General features: G+C 41.1%; 1 protein-coding gene across 1 annotated transcript in view; it reads left to right on the top strand.

Moving 5' to 3' along the window:
* Positions 1 to 445: 445 nt before the first annotated feature.
* Slc25a13 (solute carrier family 25 member 13) overlaps positions 446 to 23214 on the top strand; it is a 164519-nt gene continuing 141750 nt past the window's right edge. Inside the window, exon 1 of the mRNA XM_090333144.1 lies at positions 446 to 590. Within this exon, the coding sequence (XP_090189270.1) occupies positions 576 to 590 (15 nt within the window). The 5' untranslated portion in view covers positions 446 to 575. The remainder of the gene's footprint in view (positions 591 to 23214) is intronic.

Below are 23214 nucleotides of genomic sequence, written 5' to 3'. Positions count from 1 at the left end.
CCAGCTGGGAGTTTTGGATTGGAGGCTCTTTGGGTCTATTCCAGGACAGAGTGGAGTCTCTTGGGAAGCAAACAAACTTGGAGAAGCTGGCTGCACACGTGGTGGAGATCTCAACTTCCCCGGCTGGGCACCCGGTACTGTTCCTCTTAGGCCCCAGGCACCAGGAGAACCAGCAGCTCCCCTCACCTGGCCACCTGATGCCAGGTGACAGGCCCTCTCCCTAGGCCAGGTCCCCGGAGCCCCCCGCAGCCCGGCGGCACCTCCAGAGTCACATGTCCGGAGCCCTCCGCAGTCCCCGGGACCTGGGCCCTCCCCGGCCCGGCCGCAGGGCAGAGGCCATCGGATCACGCGCGCCCCGGCGGGCTCCGGCCGGCCCAGCCAATGGGCTGGCGGCTGCCGCATGACCCGCGCCGGCGGGAGGGCGTGGGGAGAGAGGCAGGCCGGGCGCGCACGCTGCCGGGCCGCATCGCCACCCCCGCCGCTGCCCCACCGGGACGGGAAGTGACCCGCAGGGCCCCCCAGTGCCAGCCGAGCCAGAGAGTGGGTTCCACCCGCGCCAGCATCCCGTCCGAAGCATGGCGGCCGCCAAGGTACGCACCGGCCCGAGCCCGGGGCGGGCTGGGGAGCACGCGGGAGGGAGGGCCGGAGAGACCGGGCCGCAGGCAGAGCAGGAAATGGGGGTCCCGGAGCGCTTTTCCACCCCGCAGCTGCGGAAGGCCGCGGGGCGGCGGGCGGGGGGAGGCCCCGCTCCGGCCGCTCCCACAGCCATCTGGAGGCCCGGACCCCCATCTTGTAGTGGAAACTTTGCTGGTTGGACACTCCCACTTGGCGGGGGAAGGGAGCCTGTCCCCGCGGGGCCTGGCCAGGGTGGACCGCGAGCCGCGGGCGCCGCCGGGCCCAGGTGACCCGTGGGCCGGGAAGGGTTCGGGGCTCTCCAGCTTCTGAGGCGGCTCGTTGTTGACCCGGGCATCCTCTTTCACGGGGGCTCCCGCCAGGGCCCAAGCCTGCTCCGGTTACGGCTTCTGTAGCTCCGCCCTCCCGCGAGCAAGGAAGTCACCTTGACTTGGGAGCTTGGGAACTGCCTGAGTGACTTGGCCTGCGCGCGCGCGCGCGCGCACACACACACACACACACACACACACACACACACACACACACACACACACACACACACACACACACACACACACACCACACACGTGTTGCATTGAACTGCCAGAGTGACTTGGCCTGCACACACATACACACACGTGTTGCACTGGGAACTGCCTGAGTGACTTGGCCTGCACACACACACACACACACACACACACACACACACACACGTACACACGTGTTGCACTGCTGGTCCCCGGACCCTTCTCTTCCTCCTCCTCGGCCTCCCCTCCTCCTGCATCCCATCTGATAACACTTACCAACCAGCCTCCGGGAGCTGGAGAGGCTTCTTTTTGGAAAGGACAAAACAGATGGTCCTGGGAGCCTGTCACTCCTATGAAGTTGTACTTAAAAGGAATTCTGTGTAATGTGAATCATTCACTACCCCGGTGGAAAGGCAACTCTGACGGCTTGACCTTTCCTCTTTCACCATGTCTTGAAACCTGGACACCATTTCAGTCTTTTTGGACTTTATTTCAACTTTGCTGGCAGAATACCATATTTAGGCCCAATCACTTGAATCATTGGAATTTATTGCTTTTAATTTTAAGTTCAGGAAGGCAGCCCTTTAATCAAGACTATGCAACTTCTTAGCTCATTTCAAGTGCAGTGAACTTAAATATACCAAACATTTGTCCTTAATCAAAACTCTGTGATAACCCTCAAGAGGAAAACATGGCCAACACATCATATTCCTATTTATTCAAGCAAAGTAATCACATTTGCAATGGAAATTGTAAGCAGACAAATATATTTAAATGCCTTTCTGTGTCTTAAGTCTCTCCAGGTTCTCCAAATTTGCAGGCTTCTTGTTCCTAGACACCATAACCCCAGTGGCCTTTCTCCTGTGTACAATTACTCCAGTTTCATCATGAGTATACTCTTGGTATATGTGTGAGTGAGCACATAGGTATGTAGGGATGTGAGGGGTATTTCTTTTAGAAACTACATTAAATCAGGCCCATAACCGTTGACCTTTTCTTTGCATTAAATCTGTATTAAGCTACAAGTCCAAGGCTCGAAAGGGATCAGTTCCTGACAGTAGGATGGAGTTAGTACCCATTCTTTAGTACCCTTTTCTGATCTTTAAATTAATGAAATAACTTTGCTGTGAAGATAAATTACTGAGGGTCCTAAAATGAAGAGTGTGGTTAGAAACATCTTAGGACTGAATTAATAGGAAGTAACTGTAAGTGATACGGAAGCAAGTTGCATGTTTCTGTTATATTTTTTATTAAAATGTCACATCCTATCAAGAGCAATTGGTTTTTAGCCAAGTAGTGAATGTCAGAAAAATGCAACATTCATTTTTTTTTTCTGTTTGGGAGCCTGTATTCTTGTTATTTATTTGTTTAAACTCACCTCTTTTCAGGAATTTTGATGGCTTACATCCTGTATATATAAATGTTCAGTCCAACAGTGCATATCAAAATCAAGTCTGAATAGATGAGAAAGCCAAGATAAAGTGAGTTGAAGCCAGGATTAAGGTTAGTAGAGACAAAAAATGTGTACCTTTTAGAGGTAACTTTTCTAGCAGCCAAAGCAAAGAAATAATCAGAGGGTTCAGTTACTTGGGAGAGAAGGCTCCTTGTATTATCTGAAGGCAGTTTCTTCCCTTCTATAGGCTCTGGATGAAAATTTTAAAACTCAGTACTTCAGATACACATAGATGTTTTCATAAAGCCATTTCTTACAATGTCCTTCAGTGTAGCTCATGGGCAGTTCAATTTATGTAGCTCTAAAGGGTGTCACATGGAAGCTATGTCCTTGTAGTTTCATCCAGTAATAATGTTTTAACCTAAGTTGCTTTTGGGGACTATCCTTACATTGCTTCTCTCTGCTGTGGACATCTTGAGTTCAAGGCTACACTCCTTGCTATTTCTATGGATCACAGAAACTGTGTGATGTCAGTTGAACTCAGAGCCATAGACTTAGTAATTTCATCTAGGGGTAGCATTGACACCCCTAGAAGAATTAAGCAACCTCAGGAGAGAAGTTCATCCCAATGGAATGAGCTGGACAGTGTACTTGGGCACTCAACAGTCATAGGAGAATTCCAACACTTGCCACACTCATTGCAGTGAATTGGTTGTATAGTCAAGTAGACTTGATATTTTTTGTATAGCTTTTGCCACCATTAGCCTGCTTGTCCTATTTGTGTTTTCAGTATTTCATTGAGAAACCTTCAAAAAACTGACTTGCATATATTAACGTGAGGATTTTGTGTGTGTTTTGTTTTTGATCCTGGAGCTTGAACTCAGGGCCAGGTTATAAAATGGCATTGCTAGAAAGTAATAATTTCCTCTCTGCTCTTTATAAATTGGACTTTTTCCCCTTTTATCCCCATTGGTTACGTTTATATATTAAGAATTGTGAAATTGAACTCCATAAAGTTTTAGAAAATGCTCATATGAGTTCAGGTATGAGAGGTGAGAGATATCCTGATATAAACTTGACATGTACCCACTTGGTAAATTTAGCCTATAATGAAAAGAAACACATGTTGTGACAAATGAAAGCATTAATGATAATGAAAACTTGGTTTATAGGTCCTGTCTACTTGCTGCTGATTTCCCATGGCTGTGGTCATTAACTCAGCTGGAATTGTATATTGTGATCTTCCTAGCGTGTAAATGGGATGAGACTTGAGGACACTAAAAGGAACTGGACTTTGGACCTTTGAGAAAACCAAAACCTCAGCCGGGACTAAGTTCTTTAATGGAAATACCTACTGTGAATATTCTAGGAACCTGAGAAAAGGAGCCCATCCATTTCTGTGGGCCTAAATGAAGACTTCTCAGAAATGGTGGTGTTTCAGAAAGAATGGATGGGGACAGATCCAGCCTAGTGATTACAAACAGTATATTAAAGGAAGGGCTATGATAGAACAAAGACATTTAGGGAATTGCAAATATTAAGTGCTTACCAGATTAACACATTCAGTGCCTCTGGGAGCCCCTACCTGAGTCTATATCATCTCTATTGTATGGATGAGGACTCTTAAATAAAACGTATAATGTGAGTTGCCCAAGACTTGATACTTATGAAGTGATGGAGCTGTGATTCAGTGGTATGATATTTTGCTCTAGAGCTTTGTTCAGATGACAATACTGTGTCAATAGTAGCAAGGTATGTCTAGAGTAGAACCTATCTAGGCATGTGGGAGATAGCTTAGGAAAGAAAGTGTATAAATTACACTGTTTTAGAGACTGCTTACTTATGTAGTGTTTTCTGTGTGCCAGTTATTACCAAATAACTCAGTTGGTTTTTGTAATGCCAACAAGTATGTTCTTTGTGTTTTTGTCCTCACTTTATAGGTGACAAATTTTTGTTTTAGGAGGACCGGTAAAGTCTCAAGGTTGTGCAGTCTGTAGTCAATTTAGTCTGGGTTCGAGCCAGTCCCCCTTCAGACTCCCAGAACTGAAAAAAAGAATTCCTTCCATGTGCACGAGTATATGTGTGGAAATTCACAAACCATTGATGATGGATATTGTATTTTCTGATCATTCCAGGCTATCAGTTTTTGTCTTACAACACCTCTGTTACATAGTAGAGATGTCATTGCAGTGTTTATTTGTTAAATGTATTATTGTTTTTGTCATCTCTTCAGTCATATCATGAATCTCCACAGGGCAATAATTGTCATATACCTCTTTTTTTTTTGCCAGTCCTAGGCTTGAGCTCAGAGCCTGAGCCCTGTCCTTGGACTTTCTCAAGGCTAGAGCTCTACCACTTGAGCCTTTGCACCACTTCTGGCTTTTTTTCTATGTATGTGGTACTGAAAAATCGAACCCGGGTCTTCGTGTGTGCTAGGCAAGCACTCTACCACTAGATCAAACTCCCAGCCCCTGTCATATACCTCTTATAAAGGCTGCTTTATTGAGATATAATTCACCTACTGTATAACTCACACACATAGAGTTCACTGGTAATTACATAGTTTCAGAGTTGTGCTATTATTCCTATCACGTACCTTTGTAAAAGTATTAATGCAGTCTTTCTACTATTTTAGTGCTTGGGCTATTTAACTTTCACATTTTTCATATTTCTCATCTATACTAAACTCTCCTGCAAATAAAATATGATTGAATGGATTAGGATATATATCATGTGTCAGGCTTCCTCTTCCTTATAGGAAAACTCTTTTATGTTAGTAAAGCAGACTAGACTATGATTTGCTAGAAGTGAAGGAAAGACTACTGCAATAACTGTCTGGATCACACGTTTCAGTGGTCCTGTTCATGTGTGGATCTCAGGGTTTCTTGAATTGTTGGAATTCATTGGTCCTTGGAGTTTGTGTATACCATGCTTATCAGTTTTCCTCATCAGTCCTGTCTCCTTTCATCAATCAAAGGAATGGAATTCTGGGAAAATTTGCTGTTGTTCCCAGTTCTCTAAACTGCTTTGCTTTGTGTACTCCTCTAGGACAGGGTTTCCCAGCCACTCAATCACCTGGACAAGTGTAAAGCAGTTAATAAGGCTGGGATCTCATCCCATAGTTTCTGATGCAATTAGAATCTAGTGGAGCCTGAACTTAAAGAATTTTTTAAATCCTGACAACCACTGTTCCAAACCACTTGCCTCAAGTAACTATTCAAGTGGTAGAACTCTAGGCTTGAGAAAGTCCAAAGACAGTGGTCAGGCCCTGAGTTCAAGTCCAGAACTGGCAAAAAAAAAAGGAAGAAAAGAATTTATTGAGATAGATGGGGTAACATGAGATAAATATCTCGTGTATAATTCAAAGGAGAAAGGAGTAGAGAGGACTTCAAGTTCTCTTTTTTTTTTTTTTTTTTTTTTTTGCCAGTCCTGGGCTTGTACTCAGGGCCTGAGCACTATCCGTGGACTTTCTCAAGGCTAGAGCTCTACCACTTGAGCCTCAGCACCACTTCTGGCTTTTTTCTATGTATGTGGTACCGAGGAATCGAACCTGGGTCTTCATGCATGCGAGGCAAGCACTCAACCACTAGGCCAAACTCCCGGCCCTCAAGTTCTCTTTCATGAAAATTTCTTTCCATCTTTGCTTATATCCCCTAGATGCTTAGGCATCAAAGTTGATGCATTTTATAATTATCTTAGAATGTAAATTTTTCCATTAAAACTGATTGGAAACTCTCCTGTGCTCTTTTAGTCGTCTGGTTTCCTATGATCAGAAGAGAAAACATTGTCAAGAGTGTGGCTGGCCTCAGCCCACATACTTGATTCTATCCAGTGTCATGGGTTCCGGACTTTAGTCACCTAACCTTGTAGGAATTGGTCAGCAAGTAGAGGAATAGTTGGTGGTTGAGGAATACTGACAGGCCATTTGAAGTGAAAGAAAATGAAAGTGACAGCCATTGATTGATTTGTGGGTTTTTAGAAGATTGCCAGAAGAACCCTGACTTTTTCCTACTGCTTCTGCTTCTTTAGAAACCTTTGCCTCTGCTTTTCATTTGTCCTTACAAGAGTTATCACTTCCTTTATCCTGAACTATTTACAAGTTCAATGCTTGTGGAGCACTGTCCCTTCCATTTCTCCCTACATGGTTTTTGCTGCCTTATTAGCACTTACATTTCATGCATGTTTTGTGATTTAGAGGGATTTGCCACCCTGGCACTGTTGTTGGTTCTGTGGGCAGGAAGGAGTGCCCTGTTGCAGTGACCCAGTGTGCTAAGCAAAGTACTACTCTCCCCAGAGCAAATCTATGCTCACGGAGTACTCTACCACATCCTCTTGGTGTGTCCAGCTAACTCATTTAGGTGATGGCTATATTATCTCAATTTTCTAATCACCCACTCTAGTGGGTGATTTGCAGAGAGATAGTCCAGCTTGTTAATTTGAAAGGTTGAACTGAATAATACACTCATCTCTTTATTTTCTTGTGCAGTTGCACAAGTGAAGAAGAGGCCTAGATGGTTCCTTTTGGTATTTGATGCTGACAAACATAGTGCAGTTTGCAGTATTGAAATTCTTAGCAATTCAACCTAAATAAGCCACTCTATTTAATGACTGTTATTAGGCTGGTAGCTTTGTCTTGATTTTCAGAGTCAGTTTCCACATTACCATGAAAACTGTTGACTTGTTAGGATGGTTAAATTTCATGATACACTTAATGTTTATAGGGAGATATCTTTAGCATAAAATGTATGCAGTGCAATTTGTAAGAAAACTTTATAAGTAAGTCTGATTTGAGTAGTCTCTTGTGTTCCCAGTTACACTTTCAGTAGTTTTTTATAACAAGAGTTGATTTGATTTGTGGATGACTGTTCTGGGCACTGTTATAGTTGTGGGTAGAGCTTGCAGAGGACCTGTCCACCTATGAGGTCTGCTGTACTCTCTCGTATAGAAGAGGCTGTTATCCCTTAACCCCTCAGCCCTAGTTAGTAGCTCTGCTTAGTGAAAGACCTTGGAGCAGAAGGTAGGAGAAACTGGGTCCTAGTGCACTGTTGCCACTGATGCTGAAAAAATAGGTAAGATTTGAAATCATCCAGGCACGCAGTATCATTCTAGTGCAGACAGGGGCCATTTGTAGTATTTGTGATGATCACATGAAATAAAACATAGGAAAGTACTCTTAGAATCATGAAATGTAATATGAATATCAAAAGAAGTCAGAAGGAATCTGTAGGACAATTTTATTTAACTTCAAACTAGGGGCAAATAGTTGACCTGTCTGTACAAAACCTGGTATGCTTTACTGAAGCCCATCATCTACCATCATGGCTAGCTAGACTGATTACTTCAGTAGTTCTGTTCTCCAAGTGCTTTGCTGGAGCCTTGCCATTTGATTTTTGTTGTTGTTGTTGAGGCTCTAGAAGTATTGGCTTTACTTGAATGTTTGGTAGAAGTGGAGTGTATTTAAACCTCATGAGGCCTGATGGAGCCACTCACTGGGCCTGCTAATATCTACATGAGATAGTAGACATGTTAAATTTAGGCTTTGAAACTCCTGTTAGCGTGGAATTAAACTAAGCTATCTTTCTAAAATAAAAGTGTAATGCTTGTTGGATGCATTATTAATTAATCCAACCTTTTTCTGAATTAAATATACAGTGACAAAATGTAGGTTAAATTTTAGGGTTCTTAATGTTTGTTTTGTTCTACTTTTGTGCTCAAGTGTTACTTAGAAGCACGTTTTTTTACTATGTAAGGGAATTTTATAAGAAGTTGTACTTCTCTTTATTTCTTTACTGCTTCTTCACATTTACAATTCCTGAAGATGAATTTCTGCCTATCTTCTTTTTATATCATTGTATCTTCAAGGTCACTCGTGATCTCAGTTCTCAGATCATGAGCCAATACTCATTTCTAGCCTCATGTGATTGTTTTATCTCTTCCTACCATGCATGCTCATGGTGAACCTTCTCATGCTTGACCTTTTGCCTCTCATCTATTCCTTGTTTTCCTTTGTCATCTTGCCTTCTGTGCATTGGCATCCCTCAGTTCCTGTGCAATTACTTTCCTTGAAAAGGGTGGTGTAAAATGTCATTCTTTAACAGGTACAACACTTTTTATATATTTATTTATTTATTACCATTAATTTTTTTATTGTATAGAGGAGTTTCAGTTACATTCACCAGATAGTAGGGACATTACTTCTAACACATTGAGACCCCTTCTCATGTTTTTGTTCCTATTTCCCTCTCCCCACCTCCTCCCAATTATCTTGTTTTCCCCCTTTCCCTTTCCTATTTCACATAAACAAATAAACGTATATACAATATGCCAGATAACAAAGTCAGATTCAGTAACAATATGAGATTAACCAAAGGGCAACAAAAAAGAGAAATAACATAGGACATTTAGAACAATAATCACAAGACAAAGCTCCTGTCTCTGTATCCTGGAGATCCTTTCATTTAACCTCTTCCTATATGACCTTAAGTACCTAGGTTGGAAATCATTGAACCTATGTTCCTGGCTTACTTCACTTACTAAGATTTTTTCCAAGTCTTTCAATTTTCTTACAAATGGGGTGATGTTATTCTGATGGTAGAATAGAATTCCATTGTGTACAAGTACCACATCTTGTTGATCCAGTCATCTACTGAGGGGCATCTGGTTCCATCTCTTTGCTATGGTAAATGGTGCTGCAATGAACAGTGTTGTACTAGTGGCTTTAGTATGTCCTTGTTTCTGGACATTTTGCGTAAATGCCAAGGAGTGGAATTGCTGGATCATACAGCTTTCCAGAGTGGTTGAATGGGTTTACAGTCCCACCAACAGTGTAGTAGTGATCCCTCCTGGCCACATCCTCACCAACATCTGTTGTTACTAGTTTTCTTGATCCTGGCCATTCTAACTGGAGTGAGGTGGAATCTCAAAGTTGTTTTGATTTTCATTTCTTTTATGGCCAGAGATGTTGAGCTTTTCTTCATGTATCTATAGGCCATTCTTATTTCTTCTTCAGAGAAGTCTCTCTTCAAGTCTTTGGCCCATCTTTTAATGGAATGGTTGTTTCTTTGAAAATTTGTTTTGGAGAGATTCAATTTTTTTAGCTGTAGATATATTTTAGATATGAGGCCTTTGTCTGTTGTATGGCTAGTGAAGATCTTCTCCCACTCTGTGGGCTTTTTGTTTAACTTGCTAGCTATGTCTTTTGCCATACAGAAGCTCTGCAGCCCCATTTGTTTCCAAATGTTTGTGAGAAACCTCCACTTGTGTCTCAGTCATTTCACATCTGTTCACTTAAGAGTTTATCATTCCTTATTTCTAGCCCACAATTGAATTTTCCACTAAAGATTTTGCTCCGTGAAATTAAGTGCCTCTTCTAGGTGGCCAAGGAGACAATAGAAAGGTAAGTAATCCCTTCTTCCCTGGAGTTCATATGTCCTGTCTTCTTTCTGTAAATTCAGTTCCTCATTATTAGATGTACCATCACAGTGGGTCCTATGCTTGTCTCCTTGACTTTGGTTTCCTCTTTATTCTTCCCAGAACTCTCAAAGGAATCTTCTAGGTTTAGTTCATGATACTCAGAAAGTAGCAGAACTGTAGGTGTGTATGTAGCACTTAACAGTCTGAAAAATACATTCAAATATGTAGTTGACACCACCTATTGGTTTTCCTAACAAGTAATCTACTAGACCTGCTTTCAAGGATCTTACTGATACAGCAAATAAGGTATCCAGATAATATGAAGAACCAACCTCTATTATTTCACCTTTATAATCGTGTGTGAGATATCAGGGAAAATGCTGATAATGGCACTGAGCAGTTAGAAATCTAAAGATCAGAGAGGTTATGCAAATCAAAGCAACAGTAGTTTATGTTTATAAATGCTTATAAAAGCCAGGCACTGTTCTAAGCACTCTGTCAAGTAGTTTAATAGTCATAACAATTTTGTGACATATAAGTGCTATTATTATACAGATGGGGAGACTCATTTGTGCAGAATAGCTAAGTTCTGTGAGGCATGGAGAGATTGCATAGCTTGTTTAAGATACACAGTGTATAAATGGCAGAGGAATAGTTGGAACACAAGCAGCTTGACTTTAGAGCAGGTATATAATCAACTTCACTACATTACCCTTTTACCTTTATTTTTTTTTTCATTGTCCTCTTAATTTACTTTGTTACACAGTATGGCTTCTATTCTCAATAAAATACAATAAAATTTTAACTTTTTAGAAAGCTAAATTCTTCTTGACACATTAGCCCACACTGGTTCTCTGTCACATTGTCACAGCAGTTTTAGGGGACAGATCCACCCAACCCATTTGACATCCTTGCCAATGGATGGCAGTAAGCAATGGCAGTAGTACAGTAGGGAAAAAGCAAAAGCCTGCTTGTTTGTATATGTGTAGACCTTACATAGACCTTAGTCAAAAATAGGAATGGGGGCTGGGAGTTTGGCCTAGCGCCAGAGTGCTTACCTAGCATGCATGAAGACCCACGTTCGATTCCTCAGTACCACATACACAGAAAAGTCAGAAATAGTGCTATCACTCAATTGGCAGAGCGCTCTGCCACTTGAGGAAAGCCTAAAGACAGTGCTTAGGCCTTGAGTTCAAGCCTCAGGATTGGCAAAGAAAAAAGAAAAAAAAAACAAGGAATGGTTCCTGCTATTTCTCTGTATTGATATTGATGGATAGACTTGAAAATTTTAAAGTTCTACTCATTACTTTTCTGTTTTCTCAGTTCGTATAGGCCCCATCAGAACATTAAAACACAGGTTATAAGTTAGTTTTTTGTTTTTGTTTTATTTATTTTTCCCCCATAGGTTTGTTCTAACCAGGCTGCATACAGTCCTTATGTGGCCTTTGACTGTTAAGTCTTATAAATCATGTCAGTCTATAGATTGTCTCATCCTTAGTTGTCTTTTTTTTTTTTTTTTGCAGTTTATATGCGGAGGGAATTAGATTTTCCCCTGTAGCCCTCCACAGTTTGGACTTAGTCTGTTTCTTAGTCCTCAGCATCTTTTGCCAAGTGGTAGTTCTAGAAGCTTAGCCAAGTTAAGGTCTCCCCTCACTCTCTTCCTCTCCCCTTCCTTTCTCTCCTTCCTTCCTTCCCTCCCTCCTTCCCTCCCTCCCTCCCTCCCTCCCTCCCTCCCTCCCTCCCTCCCTCCCTCCCTCCCTCCCTTCCTTCCTTCCTTCCTTCCTTCCTTCCTTCCTTCCTTCCTTCCTTCCTTCCTTCCTTTCTTTGGAAGGGAGTGACAAGAAACAAAGCAAATGGAGATATGATGGAAGGTAGAGGAGTAAGAACTTTGGATATCTCTGTGTGTGTGTGTTCTCATATATGTCAGTGCTTAGGCTTGAACTCAGGGCCTGGATACTGTCTCCACCACTGGTCCATAGTTCCATTCCTGACTTTTTGATAGATACTTGGAGATAAGAGTCTCACAGATATTCCTATCTGGTCTGGCTTTGAATCTCAATCCTCAGATCTCAGCTTCCTGAGTAGCTAGGGTTATAGGGATGAGACACTGACACCTATTTGAAAACTTAAAAAAAAAAAAAAACCAGCCAAAATTATCTTAGCCAAAGAATTCTACCTACTAAAAAAGTAAGAGGAATTATAAAATTAGAAAAAGTGGGAAAAACATTTTACAACCTGTGAGCAATAATTAATTCAGGCAAGGATGATTAGTAGATGCTAAAACCTTTAGGTAAAAGATTGTTGTAATTCTGATCTATGTGCCAGTAGTTCGTGCCTATATTCCAGCTACTCAGGAGACTGAGATCTCTAAGCATAAGGTTCCAAGTAATCCTGGGCATAAAAGTCCTGGCTAGTTGCTGGCTAGCTGTCTTCTTCCTGTATGTTCATGTAGTTATGACTGTGCCAGTACCCTAATTTCTATCTAATTCTTGTAAAAGTACTAGTTATAACAAACTCATTTTAATTTAATAATCTCTTAATGACCTTTCTTCATGTACACTGTTATATTCTCTGGGTAGGATCATAACTATTTGTGTGTGAATCTGAAGGAATATAGTTTAGCTCTTTACAAATATTGAACCATTTAAATTGTGTTTAAATGGAGTGAGATATTGGAGTTGTATTTTTAAGGAGATTGGTCCTTGCTGTTAGTTTTATTCCCTAGTAGATTTTAAGTTTCTGTGGACAGGTGTTGGGAACTGAGTGCAGGGTCAGTCTGGCCCATGAATCTGCATCACTGAGTAAGATAACCACACAAAGAAATGAGCTGTCATGTATGAACGCCATGCCTATATGAGCTATATTGTTAGTATTGTGAATCACTTTCTGCTGAGACTTGATTACCATTGGGTACGAATGTGTTATTGCTTTATCATTCTCTGCTGAGACCTATAGTGAGAGTAAACACGTGGACCTCCCCGCCCTGCCCACCTTTGTGCCAATAAGCTCCTGTACCCTATATTAGCTGAATGTACTTCCTCAATAAATGAGTTCCTGCCTTCACGGGTCTCCCTGACGCGTCTGATTGTCCTCCGGTGAGGGAGGGCTGGGTGTGGGTGGTTAGTTGGCCCTCTCCTTTCTAGGCTCGTCCTAGTTGGGGTGTTCTCTCTATCCCTTCTGCAGGTCAGGAGGGACCGAGGCCTAAAAACCATGACATTCTGGCACCCAATCTGGGGCAGAAAAAGAGTGCTCATCAAAAGCGAAATCATCAGTGAGTCAAGCCAAAGGAGATACAAGGAAAGGGTCTCCTCGAAAAAATGGGGCAATCTCAAAACAAGTATGAGGACCCGCTGCTCAAGGCATTGAGATATATGCTTAAAAGCCGAGGTTTAGAGATCTCAGATCCCCAGACTGAGAAGGTCTGGGAAGCCTTAATATGGTCCACTCCCTGGTTAATGGCGACCAATCTTTACTTATGGGATGTCATCAGGATCCAGTGATCCGTTTTCCACAGGCCTCTAGCAGCTGCTATCCCTGCCCCCTACCAAGAACAGGTGCGGGCTTTGGGACTGGCTGCGTGGAAAAAATTGGAAAAAGGCCCCTCAGAGCCTCCAGTAGCAGGAATTCAAAAGGCTACCAAGGATCTTGTCACCTTTATAGAAGTAGTAGAGCGGAGGCTCCAATGTCCGACATCAGGAACAAGCTCTGGAAAAATAAATTTCAGCTAGGTTGCCTTGTTAGAAAGCTTTGTTTTAAAACTTGGTTCTCACCTGCAAGAATAAGATTGGCATTAAAACTTCCGGAAAATGATTGGCCGATATTAATTTTGTGCGCTTTAAGATTTTTGAGTATGAACGTGTGTGTCAATGGGTGTGAGTGATCATGTTCAAGGTTAAATTGTCAGGACGCTATGTAAAATAATGGGTGAATTTATACTTGAAACATAAAGGCAATAGGGTAAATCTAAGTCTAAACTTCAAGAAAATGATTAGGTTTGAATGTTTCCAATGTCTCAAGGATTATTGCATTGTTTTAAAGAGGAACTGGTTAAAATTATTTTTCTAAAGATTCTGAAATCTGCATTTAAAAAATCTGGTATTATACCAGACTTCAAACTCTACTATAGAACCATAATAACAAAAACAGCATGGTATTGGCACAAAAATAGACCAGAAGATCTATGGAACTGAACACAAGACCCAGAACCACATACCTATAGTCAACTTGTATTTGACAAAGGAGCCAAAGATATACAGTAGAACAAACACAGTCTATTCAATTATTGGTGCTGGCAAAACTGGGCAGCCACATGTGGAAAACTAAAAATTGACCCTAGTCTTTCGCCATGCACGAGCATAAACTCAAAGTGGATCAAAGACCTCAATGTCAGACCAGAAACCATGAAATTGCTACATGATAGAGTTGTAGAGACACTGGAACTCATAGGCACAGGCAAAAGATTCCTGAACAGAATCCCAGGGTCACAACAGATTGAAGAGAGACTCGATAAATGGGACTACCTAGAAATTAAAAAGTTTCTGCACAGAATAAAAGCATAGCCACAAAAGTAGAGAGACAGCCAACCAACTGGGAAAAGATATTTACCAATAATACATCTGACAAATGCTTAATATCCAGTATTTACAGGGAACTCAAGAAACTAATCCCCCCCAAACCCAACAAGCCATTTACTAAATGGGCAAAGGAACTAAAGAGAGACTTATCAGAAGAAGAGATTAAAATGCAGAAAAGCATATGAGAAAATGTTCATCATCCATGGTCATAAAGGAAATGCAAATAAACGCAACCCTAAGATACCACCTTACCCCAACAAGAATGGCCAAGATTTTGAACTCAGACAATGACAGATGCTGGTGGGGTTGTGGAGAAAAAGGAACCCTACTGCACTGCTGGTGGGGTTGTAAACTAGTTCAGTCACTCTGGAAAGCAGTGTGGAGGTTTCTTAAAGAACTGAAAATTGACCTTCCCTACGATCCCGCCATTCCACTTCTGGGCATCTACCCTGAACACAATAACCCAAGATATGATAAGGACACCTGCTCAGCTATGTTCATCTCTGCACTATTCACAATAGCCAGGCGATGGAAACAATCCAGATGCCCTACTGCAGATGAATGGATACAGAAAATGTGGTATATATACACAATGGAATTCTACATAGCCAACAGACAAGATAAAATAATGGCATTTGCAGGGAAGTGGATGAATCCAGAGCGAATCAAGTTAAGTGAGACAAGTCAAGACCTAAGGAACAAAAGGCACATGGTATCCTTACTATGTGGCTATTACATCCAAATAGTGCAAGAGTGAGGACTCAATATTTGCATACCCAATAATATGGACATGGTACGGGAAATATCACAACTACATAGACATAAAAACTACTCTATAGACATAATGTTTTATGTTGATTAATATAGATCTATGATATACAAAACCCTTAGCCTAATTTTGATTATGTTCTAAAAACTAAGTGCCTGTGATTGTATATAGAGATTCCCTTCTTGAATATTTGTTTGTTAAACACGTCATTTGAAATATGATGTAAAAATCAAGGTTAATAAATTCTTAAAAAAACAAAACATAACAAAAAACAGTGTGAGAGCCACTCGGGGTCACAGTGTCAGCTCCCGAGTCTGGACTGCGTCCCTGGCCGGTCAGTTCACCATCTACTTCCCCAATAAATTCACCTTTTTATATGAAAAAAAAATCTGGTATTGTAATGCATAGAGCTGTTTACATTTTAAGTTTCTTTATAGCAATTTCTAGCAGGCCCATGGAGAACAGCAGATCCTTATTCAGAAGTTTGTGGACCTGGGGCTGTGTCTCCTTTGATCTGTATATAGGCCTACATAGGTAACTGAAGCATTGTTAGGTTCGCAGAGATTAAGTTCCCCAAGCAATCAAGAAAATCCCTTTGCAAATGGGTGCTACGTAAGCTACACTGTTGTAACCAAAGAAAAGGTTTATGCAGTTGTTAAATGTTTTATATGATCTCCAGTTTGGAGTAAAATGTCTCTCATGATATGTAATCCTGGCAACGCCTTGGTATAATAGGCCAAGCTTTTTAGGGTCCCTAGCTAAGTATAGAGACAATGCCCCTGAATCAGCTTGAAGAGGTTACAGAAGATGGATCTTCTCCCAACAACCCCCTTAAAATGAAGGGACCAGAGTCATTTTTGGACAGTGAGATAGGATAAATTAGAGACAGTACTAACAGATGTGCCAGAGTAGAGACTGCACTTGTGGAGAATGATTACAGGTTCAAGTCTTCTTTGCCTGCCTAGAAAATCCTAGCCTTATTAAATCAGGCTACAGATAAATGAGTTTCCCCTGAGAAGAATTGCAGCAGGGACAGGTACGAGGGGATGCTGCTCTGACCAACCTAAGATAGGGCCTTCAGCTTGATCTGAAGTTCCCCATGATGGGTAAGGCAGATTCAGTGGTTCACCCAACCTAAGACAGGCGGATTCGCCTCTTTTAAAATAAAGACAGGGGAGATGTTGGGAGCCGAGTGCAGGGTCAGTCTGGCCCATGAATCTGCATCACTGAGTAAGATAACCACACAAAGAAATGAGCTGTCATGTATGAACGCCATGCCTAACTTTGAGCTATATTGTTGGTATTGTGAATCATTTTCTGCTGAAATTTGATTACCATTGGGTATGAATGTGTTATTGCTTTATCACTCTCTGCTGAGACTTACAGTGAGAGTAAACACGTGGACCTCCCCACCCTGCCCACCTTTGTGCTGATAGGCTCCTGCACCCTATATTAGCTGAATGTACTTCCTCAATAAACGAGTTCCTGCCTTGATGGGAACTCCCTGACGCATCTGATTGTCCTCCAGTGAGGGAGGGCTGAGTGCGGGCCGTCAGTTGGCCCTCTCCTTTGTAGGCTCATCCTGGTCGGGGCGTGAGCTCTCTTCTGCGGGTCAGGAGGGACTGAGGACTAAAAACCATGACAGACAGGGACCTCTAGACTGACATATCCTACAGAGCACCTATTGTGTACTGTTTAGAGAAGATGCTTGTTAAATTGTTCATTAATTTGGCATGCCACCTGTAGAGAAGTGAATGGGGGAAGAAAATTTTCTGTTTCATGTGTATGGTTTGCTGGATTTTTTTTTTTTTTTTTTTTTTTTGCCAGTCTTGGGCTTGAGCTCAGGGACTGAGCACTGTCCTTGGACTTTCTCAAGGCTACCACTTGAGCCTCAGCATCATTTCCAGCTTTCTCTATGTATGTGGTGCGGAGGAATAGAATGTGGGTCTTTGTGCGTGCTAGGCATGCACTCTACCTCTAGGCCAAACTCCTGGACCAGGATTTTTTTTTTTTTAAAGTAGGCCCTTTATCCACTTCCATTCTTCTTCATCTCAAACTGACAGTCTTTTTGGAAAGACTTGGGAATGTGTACATGAGTAATGTTTTAGGGAAGATCTGTTGCTTAGTATATCTGGGCAGGGGTTGGTATACTTTGTAAGGAAGGCTGCTTTTCACTTGTCTGCCTCCAAGTCTACTTTTCTGTCACTACAGAAGAACTGCTTCAATTGAAGCAGCTTTTGATTAGGAAAATTCAGCTGCATTGCAGGTCACAATCCTTAGCAAATTCCTGGCTATACTTGCTTATAAGGTAGCTTGAAAGATGACTTGCGATAGTTGATCTCCAATTTGATCTTTCTTTGTCCCATGGCCGGGAATTTCATTCATTTCTAAGCATTCACATACTCATTTTCTAGTCATTTGATGTTGAACTTCGTTGGAGGATTTCACCTTCTTTTCATTATCTTCCATTTCAATTTATGGAAATTTCCATTAGCCCATTGATCTTGTCCACCAGTTGCTTGAATTCAGGCTAGCCATGACCTTTTGTCTGATTTTCTATTGGGTTATTTACACATTGATTTGTTCCCAGAGAACTTTAAAATCAGGAAATTTGCTTCATTGGCCTGTTTGCTTATTTTCCCCTTGAGTTGTTTGATATTTAACTGGTTCATGTTCATTTTATGTTAGACTTTCTTTTCCTTTATGGCTTCTGGGTTGGTGTTGTATTTATAATAAGCTCTTCATTTAATATTACATAAGAAATATTTTTCTAATTCGCTCTTGTATCCCTCTGTCTGTCTCTATCACATGTACAACTCCCCCTGCTCACCACACTTTCTGTTCTGAGAGGTAAAAACTTAGTAAAGAGGTAAAGATTTAATAAATGTTGTTCAATCCTGCCCATTCACTAACTTTCATTAGTGCCACATCTTTAGCCTGTGTGATCCACTGCCATGCAGACTAAATCTGCATGGTGTCTTAGGAGAAAATCTCATTAGCTAAGTGGGCACAGAGATCTTCCCCTCAGTGCTCAGGTATCTTCTGCTGACTCATTCATCTGCACTGCTCTGACATTAATAACTGCCAGGCACGATACTGCTAGATTCTGTTCTAAGCATGTGATTTCACTTGGTATTGCTCTCTGAGATAGGGTCTCAATGTAAACCAAGTTGCCTTGAACTCCAGACTTTCTTGCCTTGGCCTGCTAATTGCTGGTTTTATACATATGTACCACCACACACAGGTCTCTGTCTCTCTGTCTCTCTGTCTGTCTGTCTGTCTCTCTTCTCTCTCCTGGTCTTGGGGCTTGAACTCAGAGCCTGCAGGCTATCTTTGAGCTTCTTTGTGCTCAATGCTCATGATGTACCACCTGAGCCACAGCACCACTCTGGCTTTTTCTGATTAGTGTTTTGGAGATAAGAGTCATGGACTTTATTGCCCATGCTGGCTTTGAATCATGATTCTCAGATCTCAGTTTCCTTCATCACTAGGACTTCAGGCTCGAGACAACAGCACCTGGCTTCTCCCTCTCTCTTTCATAAGAAGTGATAAGAGACCATGTTCCTGGTTAGAAGCAGGGTCAGAGTTTAAATTTCTGATGACAGAGCTAATAAAATAGATGTAAAGAATACTTTAAGAGGAGAATTTGGAGAATCTAGACGGAAAATTTGCAAGATGAAGAGGCATTTGACTTCATTTCTGAAAAAATAGAATTTTATAAACTCTCATGGAATTTTCCCATAATGTAGAAAAAAATGACATAGTAGAGTACACCTCTGTTTCACTATCTAGACAGTAGATATGTCAGTTTATGGCCAATATTGTTTTAATTATATTACATTTTCTCTGCTCCCATCTTTTATTTTTCAAAGGCAAATGCCAGATATATTGTTGTGTCTTCAAGTATTCTTTTAATGTATTTCTAAACAAGAATTAATTTTTTGTGTGTGCTGGGGATTGAATCTAGGGCCTCTGGAATTCTAAGCTAATCTTTAGCCCTCTTTTTTTTTTTTTTTTTTTTTTGCCAGTCCTGTGCTTGAGCTCAGGGCCTGAGCACTGTCCTTGGACTTTCTCAAGGCTAGAGCTCTACCACTTGAGCCTCAACACCACTTCCGGCTTTTTTCTATGTATGTGGTACCAAGGAATCGAACCCGGGTCTTCATGCATGCTAGGCAAGCACTTTAACCACTAGGCCAAACTCCCGGCCATCTTTAGCCCTCTTAACAGTTAGAAAATTATCCTTAAAAGCAAAATCACAGTGACATTTAACACACTTGAGTGTTTAAAATACTTTTTCAATATCTTTGTATATTTATTCTATATGTATTTTAAAAGTAGCTATTGGAAATTGTAATGAAAACAAGGCACATGTTACAATTAATTGATGTGTATTGCCCTCCTCCTCTTTTCCCTCCCTTTCTTCTTTCTTGCTTTCTCTGGGCTTTGAACTGGGGTTTGAAACCAGTGATTGGTGGTATATACTCTGTCATGTCAGTCATGCCTTCATCCTTTTTCTCCTTTACTTATTTTTCTAGGTCTTGTGTTTTTATCAGGGCTGAGCTTCAAACTTTGATTCTCCTACCAAATTTCACTGGTATCAAGTTGCACGCATTTCTAACTTGAATGTGGCAGGCTTCATAAGAGTGAGATGGGACCTTGCCAACTTTTTGGCTGGGTTAGATTTGAACTGTGATCCTCCTGATTCTTCCTTCCTGAGCTACCAGGCCTTTGTTTTCTCTTGATCTGGATTTTCATGTTCTCTCAGTCTCATGCTTTCTTTCTTTTCCCCCCAAAAGGCAGTGTAACATAATGGTTGATATGAGTTTATGTTTATACTTGGCTTGCTATGTGATTTGACCAAGCCAGATCTATCTATACCTCAGTTTCCTTATCTATCAGAAGGGCATAGTTGCAGCTGTTTTGGAAGAGTCATCATGTTAATTTTTTCAAAGCTTAGAACAGAGCCTTGACTGCTATATATTTTATTAATGTTAGCTGTGAATGTGGAGTCAGAGACACTGCTCAATGTCATGGCAAAAGTGCATAGGCAATGGTAGAGGGTGCAGGAAGGCCAAGGCACATGTAAATCTTTGAGATGGGGCTCCTCGCTGTACAGAAGGTTCCTCTTTTTATTTTTACTTCAGTGAGATGAGGTTGATTTCTAGCAGAATTTTGAATAGGTAAGGTATTATTTAGTGGAAGCAACTTCTTTATTGTTCTTTCACTTCAACTTTCTCTTTCTCTGTATTTATTAATGTAGCTATTCTCTCTCAGAAGCCATTTTAACTTTTTGTGGCATTATCTGGGCTCCAGCGACTTGTGATCTCCTAAGTAGAGCCTTTCAGAACTTTATGAATATGTCATATACTTTTTATATTCTTTTGTTCCCCACTAAGAACATACATTCCAGATTTCAGAACAGCATAGTTTTTATTCGTTTAGGGAGCACTAGTAATTTGACACTTGCTAATATGTAACAAATTATATTGGGAGCAGCAATTATAATTGCAGCTGGTTCCTAATTATACTGTAACCTTGATGCTTTAAAGAAAGAGAGAGACCAAGTACAGTATATAATACTCAAAAGCATTATTTTTCATTCGGTATTTCTGCCTTCTCCTGAACTATAGACATTTATGAATCAATGCCAAATCAAAAAGAATTTTAAATGGTATTACTTATAATGCCATTGGCACAATTCATCAGAAGATCTTTATGCTACCCTTGCCAAATTGTAAGCACATCATGTAGATTTTTTTTTTTTTTTTTTTGTGAGACGGTACCAGGGCTTGAACTCAGTGTCTGGGCACTGTCTCTGAGATGTTTCACTCGAGTCTAGCGCTATAGCACTGAGCCCCAGCTCTTCTTCTGTTTTCTGCTAGTCAATTGGAGATAATTTCACAAACTTTTCTGCCTGGGTTTCCTTTGAACATCCATCTTCCTTTGAACATCTACGCAGCTTCCTGAGTAGCCAGGACAATAGGCATGGGCCACTGGTGCCCATCAATTCTCTGTATTGTAATTAGCCTCAGCATCACTTGAGTCTTTTTAGAGTCTGAAATGTCTGAGCTTCCGCATCTGAAAAGCAGAGAATATTAATAACTGTTTATCCTAAAGACTTTAAGTGGTGTTTAATGTCTAATGCAAAGTTTTAGTACCAGGCTTGATGGTAGTTGCTATAACCAATAATAAATGAGGCAAAACTGCACTTCTGTGACCCCTGAAGTCCAGCAGAACCATAATCTTAGGTTCTCCTTCACTCTACCTTGTGATAGCATGTGTCATCATATACTTACCAGTTATTCGTAAATCTGATTTCCCCTGGGGACAGTGTCTCTGGCTTATTTGGCATTGTCTCCTCAGTGCATGGCAGTGGGATTGGTACACTGCATCCTTCCTATAGATGATGGTGTTTCATGCTAATGCAACTGTGATGCAGTTGTTATCTGGGGTGGGGCAGAATTTTTTTTCCTTAGAGAATATTTGGCAGTGTCTGGAGATTTTTTGATTATCATAGTTTGGTGGGAGATAGCTGGCTACTGACATCTAATAGGTAAAGAGCAAGTGTGCTACTCAGTGTCCACTGCACTGGCTATTGCAACAAAGAGTCATTACTGTTCTTTACCACCAAGATTGAAAAATCTGGTCTAAGACATTCTGACCCCTGGGGAAAGTCATGGTTAATAGATCAAACCTGTATTTGACCTGCAGTTGTCTTAAGAGTCAAGGAAAATAACCTCACCTGTTTTAAGCATTGTATGGAAAGAAAGGAAGGTTACACAGGTGTATGCCTGGGTTACTTTGATGAGTTCAGCAATCTACCATCCTCTGACTAATTTTCTGTGTTGGAGGAAATTCACACTTACTTTATTTAATTAATTTATTTTTTTTGCTGGTTCTAAGGCTTGAACTCCAGGGCCAGAACTCTGTCCCTGAGCTTATCTGTGCTTCAGGCTAGTGCTGTATCATTTGAGACGCAGCAACACTTTTTGCTTTTTCTGTTTATGTGGTACTGAGGAATCTAGCCCAGAGTTTCATGCATGTTAGGCAAGCACTCTACCACTAAACCATATTCCCAGCCTGATCCACACATTTTATTAACAGATTTCTTCTCCCCCCCAACCCCCAACTCAATTCCCATCTTTTCTTGCATGTTAGAGCAACAAACAAATGACTTCTGCTCTGCCAATCAGCAAGTGAGATTTTGATTAGGAAGAATACAACCTAGCCAGGTGCAGTGGCTCATACCTGTAATCCTAGCTACTCAGGAGGCTGAGATCTGAGGACCAAGGTTCAAAGCCAGCCTGGGCAGGAAAGGAACCTGAGACTCTTATCTCCAATTAACCTCTAGAAAACAGGAAGTGGGGCTTGCCTCAAGGATAGGGTGGTAACCTTGAGCAGAAGTGTTCAGGGCTAGTACTCAGGCCCTGTTCAAGCCCCATGACCCCAATTAAAAAAAAAAAAAAAAGATTGCAGCCTGACCAAGCAGGTTGTATGCAAGGTTTTTGTTTCAATTACCTGTTCTAGACAACAAGGTGATCTTTTAAACACGTCATTCTGCAGTAGTTTTGGGCAATACTGGTAGAAACTTGACCTTGGATAGTCATTTAATTTTCCTGATTAAACTATGTTCATTCTATAGTATTTTAATACTGTTTTTTTTTCTTAGCCTGTTTTCTCATTTTCAGTTCAGTTTTTGTTGGACCTGTTCACCTTCCAAACATGTGTGAGAGATTGGTAATGTCATGTCTTATCTCCATCTTACTATTTTTAAATAAAAAAAGAGCGTCTGATATTATTACCAATATTATGAGTTTAAGGCTACCAGTCTTTTAAAAATTGGCTGTTAGATAATCTTCTGAAATAGATAAGGTAGGTATTGTTATTATATGCCCATTTATACATGAAGAATATACAATTCTGAGA

Source organism: Megascapheus bottae, chromosome 5 (assembly GCF_031878675.1).
Source record: "Megascapheus bottae isolate mThoBot1 chromosome 5, mThoBot2.hap1, whole genome shotgun sequence".
Classification (NCBI taxonomy): domain Eukaryota; kingdom Metazoa; phylum Chordata; class Mammalia; order Rodentia; family Geomyidae; genus Megascapheus; species Megascapheus bottae.
The sequence above is the reverse complement of the archived record's forward strand: the minus strand, read 5'-3'. Positions and strand labels throughout refer to the sequence as shown.